The following is a 6,613-nucleotide window of genomic DNA, read 5'->3' on the forward strand; positions in this document are numbered from 1 at the left end:
CCTGTACACATCCCCACACACCTATACACATCCCCCCCCACACCTGTACATATCCTGACACACCTGTACACCTGTTCTGAAGACTAATTAATTACTCTATCTTACCTGTTGCTTTATTTTCATTAGTTTTTAAAGGAAGGTAATTATGTAGCTTTGGGCCAGGTAATTATCTTTGTATTTTAGGTGTAATTGTGTTTCTAAGGTAATTATAATTTTCGGGGGATTATTTTTCTGTTATTGTAAGTTGTTAATTGTTGTTGTTGTTGTTGTTGTTGTTGTTGTTGTTGTTGTTGTTGTTGTTGTTGTTGTTGTTGTTATTTAATGTTTGTTTTCAATATTAAGTAATTTTGTAATCCACATCATTTCATACAACAAGATAATTAATACAGACATCTACACAGTGTCTAGCGGTGTCCCAAGGTGTCCCAGAGGTGTCCCAGAGGTGTCCCAAAGGTGTCAGCAGGTAAAGGTAAAATAATTAATGGACACTACCTTAACATGACACCTGGCCTTACACTGATGAATATTTTAATGGTGGTTGGTAGAGTGTATGGTAGGGAGGGAAGGGAGAGGAAGAGGGGGAGGGGGAGGATGCGAGAGGTGGGACAGAGGGGGAGGGAGGGAGGAGGAGGGAGAGAGATGGAGGGAGGAGGGGGTGAGATGGAGGAGGGAGGAGTGAGATGGAGGGAGGGAAGGGTATAGGTAGGGAAGGGAATAGAGACTGAGGGAGAGGAAGGGAAGAAAGAATGAAAGCGATAATGAAGGGTGAAAGATAAATAAAGCAAACGCACAAACAGATAGAGTAACTAAAGCAGGGCAGACAGACAGACAGACAGACAGACAGACACTTCAAGCAGACAGACAGACAGACGGGCAGACAGACAGACAGACAGCTAGAAGCAGAGAGACAGACAGACAGACAGACAGACAGACAGACAGACAACTAAACAGAGAGACAGACAGACAGACAGACAGACAGACAGACAGACAGACAGACAACTAAACAAACAGACAGACAGGCAGACATACACCATCCCACACCCTCTCTCCGAAGCTTAAATTCAGTAAATAAACGAAAAAAACTGAAAAGAAAGGTATAGAGAAAGTCCATTGTCACAGCAACTTTCTCCAGCTGTGTTTGTGTTGATGTTTTTGTTAGGTGTAGAGAAAGTTGTCCAGAACCCGAGTGAAGAAGCTTTCAATAGAAAACTTTACCAATGCAATAGTTCCTTTCTCCTGTAACTAGTCTTTGAAACTTTCTTTTTGTTGTTTTGTTTTGGTTGTTGGAAGGTGGAGTGACGAATGGAACTTTTTTTTGGTGGGGGGTTGGGTTAATCCTAAAGAGAAAGTTTTAAGCCAAAGTGAAAGTATATAAGAAAGTATGAACACAAGGGGAAGTATAAAAGAAAGTATGTTCACAAGGGAAAGTTTAAAAGAAAGTATGAACACAAGGGAAAGTATAAAGGAAAGTATGAACATAAGGGAAAGTATAAAAGTATGAACACAAGGGAAAGTATAAAGAAAGTATAAACATAAGAGGAAGTATAAAAGAGAGTCTAGGAAGAAAGGGAAAGTATAGGAAGAAAGTATAAAAGAAGTATATCACAGAGAGAAAGTAAAAAAGAAAGTATGGGAAGATAAAATTTAATAACTAATTACAATCAACTCATAAAAAAAGACTATATACTGAATTGACCTTCCCACGGTTAGGTTAGGTTAGGTTAGGTCAGGTCAGGTCAGGTCAGGTCAGGTCAGGTCAGGTCCCTATTCAATCATTTAAACCAATCAAGAACACCAACACACTTAATATGGGATTGAATGGCAAATCACAAAGGTGTTAGGTGATTGGTTCAGCTGCCAAGATTGAGTTTCTGAGTGATTCTATTTGGTGAGGATAGATGAATTGATGGATAAATGGATAGATGAATTGATTGGTATTGACAAATGCCTCGTCGACACACACACACACACACACACACACACACACACACACACACACACACTTGTCATTTTCACAATAATATACTGATGAATTTTTTTTCCATTATAATTTTTTTTACGCGGTGTTGAGCAATGAAATATATGTATGTGTATTATGAGGCAGGAAATATATTGGGTGGGTGAAATATATCTTTTATCTCTCACTTAGTCTGTCTGTCTGTCTGTCTGCCTGTCTGTCTGTCTGTCTTTTAGTTTGCCTGTCTGTCTGTCTGTGTCTGTCTGTCTGTCTGTCTGTCTGTCTGTCTGTCTGTCTTTAGTTGCTATCTGTCATATGCTCCTCTCTGTCTTGTCTGTCTGTCTGTCTGTGTCTGTCCTGTCTGTCTGTGTCTGTCTGTCTGTCTGTCTGTCTGTCTCTCTTTTAGTTTTGCCTGTCTGTCTGTCTGTCTCTCTTTTGGTTGCCTGTCTGTCTGTCTGTGTCTGTCTGTCTGTCTGTCTGTCTGTCTTGGCTCTTTTTAGTTTGCCTGTCTGTCTGTCTGTCAATAAAAATTAACAGAATACCTTCAAAATATATCAACTATTTTCTATACTCTATCCGGCTATACGTTATATCAAGTGTAGAGTGTATCCGGCTATATAATATATCCGGCTATATAATATATCCGGCTATATAATATATCCGGCTATATAATATATCCGGCTATATAATAATTACAGCCGGTATATGGGGACACAGATAGCCGGAAGTGAATTATTTCAATTATGTTAAAAATCTGGCTTCTGCTTAATTAAAATTTTTTGAGTGGCATCCTATCCGGCTGCTGTGGTGTTCTATGGTGTCCTATGGTGTCCTGTGGTGTCCTATGGTGTCCTACGGTGTCCTGTGGTGTCCTATACTTGTTTCTGATGGAGAGAGAGAGAGAGAGAGAGAGAGAGAGGTGTCCAAGGGAAAAGGTTGTCTACACTTTATGGGTGACAGTGATGGACCCAGTGAGAACCAGAGTGCTGTTGCTGCCATCTGTGGGCGTGTGGGGGGCGTGTGGGGCGTGGGGGAGGAGAGGCGTAAAGATATCGAGTGTAATAAAGATGGGCATGGTACATGGGAGCACGTAGGGGGTAGGGGATGGGGAGCATGTAGACACAGCCACGTAGGGCATGTAGGGAGCATGTAGGGACATGTTGGAAGCATTTAGGGGGTATGTAGACACGTTGAACAGGGCATGTGAGACATGTTGGCCATGTAGGGGCATGTGGGGACACATAGACATGGGGCATGTAGGGAGCATGTAGACATGTAGGAGGTATGTAGGGAGCATGTAGGGGAGCAGAGGAGGCATGCAGACATGTAGGGGGTATGTATATGAGAGCATGTAGGGGCATGAGAGCATGTAGGGAGCATGTAGGAGCATGTAGGGGCATGAGACATGGAGACATGTAGGGGTATGTAGAGCATGTAGAGCATGAGGGGTAGAGCATAGGCTACCAGAGACACGTAGGGCATGTAGACATGAGGACATTAGGGTTGAGAGACACGAGACACTGAGATACACAGAGACACAAGAGGGTAAGACACGAGAGCTACTTATGATAGCATGTAGAGCCACAGAGACACGTGAGGGGTGGGCATGTGACACGAGGGACACTTAGGGGCACAGAGTTACTTAGGGGCACAAGAGACACGTAGGGGGGGGGCATGTAAGACATGACACGTAGGGGGGGCATGTAGAGCACGAGGGGGCATGCAGGCTGTACACGCAGAGTGGCATGAGATAAACGTAGAGCCATGTAGGGCACAGAGACACGAGGCATGCAGGACACGAGGGCACAGACACGTCAGCCACGTAGGGCATGCAGACATACGAGACACGAGGACGCATGTAAAGACACTTAGGACACGTGAAAAGGCGTAGGGACATGTGAAAGGGCCAGAGGAGAATGTAGGAGCTATGTAGGGGGTATGTAGAGAGCAAGTAGGGAGCATGTTTTAGCATGGAGGGGGTATGTAGGGAACATGAAGGGGGTATGTAGGGAGCATGTAGGAGGTATGTAGGGGTTATGTAGGGATTATGCAGGGGTTGTTGAGGGACAAACAACCAATAGGATAATTTGCGGGTTTTCCTGTGTTATGATTGGCTGTTGGGTAATTTGCGGGTTTTCCTGTGTTATGATTGGCTGATTGAGTGACAGGTGGAGGTATATAAACAGAGGAGGCGGGAAAATTGTCAGTGTGTTTTAAGTCATTGAAGGAGGAACATCGCTTAGTCCTTCCTAATTCCCAGCTACGTTGTGCATTTAAGTACGTTTGATATACTTATAATAGTGTTAAGTGATCTAATATACTTATAGAGGAATTTCATAAGTAAACAATGTCTTATTTAAGTTTTGGAAAAGGTTTTAAGTGAGAAATAAGCTATTTAAGTGATGGGAAAAGTGTTAAGTGATAGAAACGTTATTTATAAGTAAAGTGGGCGTTATGTAAGTGAAGGACTCGTTATTAAGTGATAGATAAGGTTATTGTTAAGTATATAAAGTAATAGACGCGTTCTTTATAAGTGAAGTGTTCGATAAGAATAAATAGAAGCATTGAGACCAGTGGAGGTACTTAACATTGTGAGAGAGAGAGAGAGAGAGAGAGAGAGAGAGAGAGAGAGAGAGAGGAGCTTAACACGGAGTATATTTATTCTCTTCCATTAGTCTATTACACCGTGGGAGAGAGGGAGGGTGGGAGAGAGGAGGAGGGAGAGGGGAGAGTGGGAGAGAGAGGGGGGAGAGAGGGAGAGGTGGGAGAGAGGGAGAGGTGGGGAGAGAGGGGAGAGGGTGGGAGAGAGGGAGAGGTGGGAGAGAGGGAGAGGGGTGGGAGAGAGGAGAGTGGGAGAGAGGGGAGAGGGTGGGAGAGAGGGAGAGGGGGGAGAGAGGGGGAGAGGGAGAGGAGAGAGGGAGAGGTGGGAGAGAGAGGGAGAGGGGGAGAGGGGAGAGGAGAGAGAGGGGTGGGGAGAATGGGAGAGAGTGGGAGAGGGAAGAGGGTGGGGAGAGAGGGAGAGGGGGGAGAGGGAGAGGGGAGAGGGGAGAGGGTGGGAGAGAGGGGAGAGGGTGAGAGAGGGAGAGAGGAGAGAGAGAGGGAGAGGGAGAGAGAGGGTGGGGAGGAGGGAAGAGGGGGAGAGAGGGGAGGGGTGGGAGAGGAGAGAGGGTGGGGAGAGAGGGAGAGGGGGTGGGGAGAGAGGGAGAGGGTGGGGAGAGAGAGAGAGAGGGTGGGGAGAGGGGAGAGGGAGAGAGGGAGAGAGGTGGGAGAGAGGGGAGAGGGTGGAGAGGAGAGGAGAGGGAGGAGAGGGAGAGGGGGAGAGAGGGAGAGGGGGAGAGAGGAGAGGGTGGGAGAGGGGAGGGTGGGAGAGAGAGGTGGGAGAGAGAGAGAGAGGGGTGGGAGGGTGGGAGAGGAGGGGAGAGAGGGTGGGAGAGGAAGAGGAGAGAGGAAGAGGGTGAGAGAGGGAGAGGGTGGGAGAAAGAGAGAGGGGTGGGAGAGAGGAAGAGGGGTGGAGAGAGGAAGAGTGGGAGAGAGGGAGAGGGTGGGGAGAAAGGAGAGGGTGAGGAGGAGAGGGAGGGAGAGAGGGAGAGGCAGGCAGTGGGTGGGTGTGTCAGAGGCTATTCAGTGCTTCTGCCGCCATGGTAGAGGTCGGAGGTGTGTGGCAGTGAGTCCTGAGAGAGAGCGAGAGACAGAGAGAGAGAGACAGAGACCTCAAACTCGAGCCTATCTCTCTCACACTCGCACTCACACTTAGAGAGGGACTCAAGTGTATTTCTCATAGTGATTATTTCTCTATTGTACAGTGATGGATTGTTCATATTGTACAAGATGAACATGTGAACAATTTTAGTGAATTTTTTTTTTCATACGTAAGTTTAATCTGAAACAAAAAATCCCACAAAACTGAACGAAATTTTTATTTTATTTATTATTTTTTTTTAGGTTATAACATTGAACAAACTTTTGATAATTTAATACTTTTTCCTCTTAAATTGAATCAGTAATGACAAAACTATCAGAGTACACAGAATAATTAGCCAATCAGGTATCCTTTAAAAAAAACTATCGAAAGAAAAAATTATACCCATCAGAACACAGGCAATCAGAGGAACTTCATCTATCATCCAGCAACCATGAGTACCTGCTTGGTGGGGACGTAACGCCACCTGTACGAGTCAGTAGCTATGAACACCAAGACCCACACACGTGCAGGGTCATCACCACCTCCACGTGCCTTGTCAGTACGTGCACGGATCCCTACCACCAGTGACCCGAAAGTACGTGAACCACCAGAAATGATCGTCAGGTACTGCAGGAGGAAACGCCGTCAGTACTCTATCTTCGGGAAGGTCCTGGAGATGGTCTTGATTGTTACTCTACACGTTAAAGGTAAAGGTTGTCTGTTTATGGTCTGATTCGCTTTTGTTTTTCTGATTCGCTTTTGTTTTTCTGATTCGCTTTTGTTTTTCTGATTCACTTTTGTTTTTTCTGATTCGCTTTTGTTTTTCTGATTCGCTTTTGTTTTTTCTGATTCGCTTTTGTTTTTCTGATTCGCTTTTGTTTTTCTGATTCGCTTTTGTTTTTCTGATTCGCTTTTGTTTTGTTTATTGTCAGATTGGTTTTTGTTTATTATTATTATTATTATTATTATTATTA

General features: G+C 45.0%; 1 protein-coding gene across 1 annotated transcript; it reads left to right on the top strand.

Annotated features, from left to right (window-relative positions):
• Positions 1–5,599: 5,599 nt before the first annotated feature.
• Positions 5,600–6,346, top strand: LOC121861888 (Down syndrome cell adhesion molecule-like protein Dscam2; the record flags this gene model as incomplete). The annotated part of the gene is given in 1 exon segment (XM_042359788.1): positions 5,600–6,346. A coding segment is annotated over 1 exon segment (205 nt), but the record flags the coding sequence as incomplete, so codon positions are not given.
• Between the last annotated feature and the right edge of the window lie 267 nt (positions 6,347–6,613).

The sequence above is a fragment of the Homarus americanus genome, unplaced genomic scaffold (genome assembly GCF_018991925.1).
Source record: "Homarus americanus isolate GMGI-L3 unplaced genomic scaffold, GMGI_Hamer_2.0 scaffold39845, whole genome shotgun sequence".
Lineage (NCBI taxonomy): Eukaryota > Metazoa > Arthropoda > Malacostraca > Decapoda > Nephropidae > Homarus > Homarus americanus.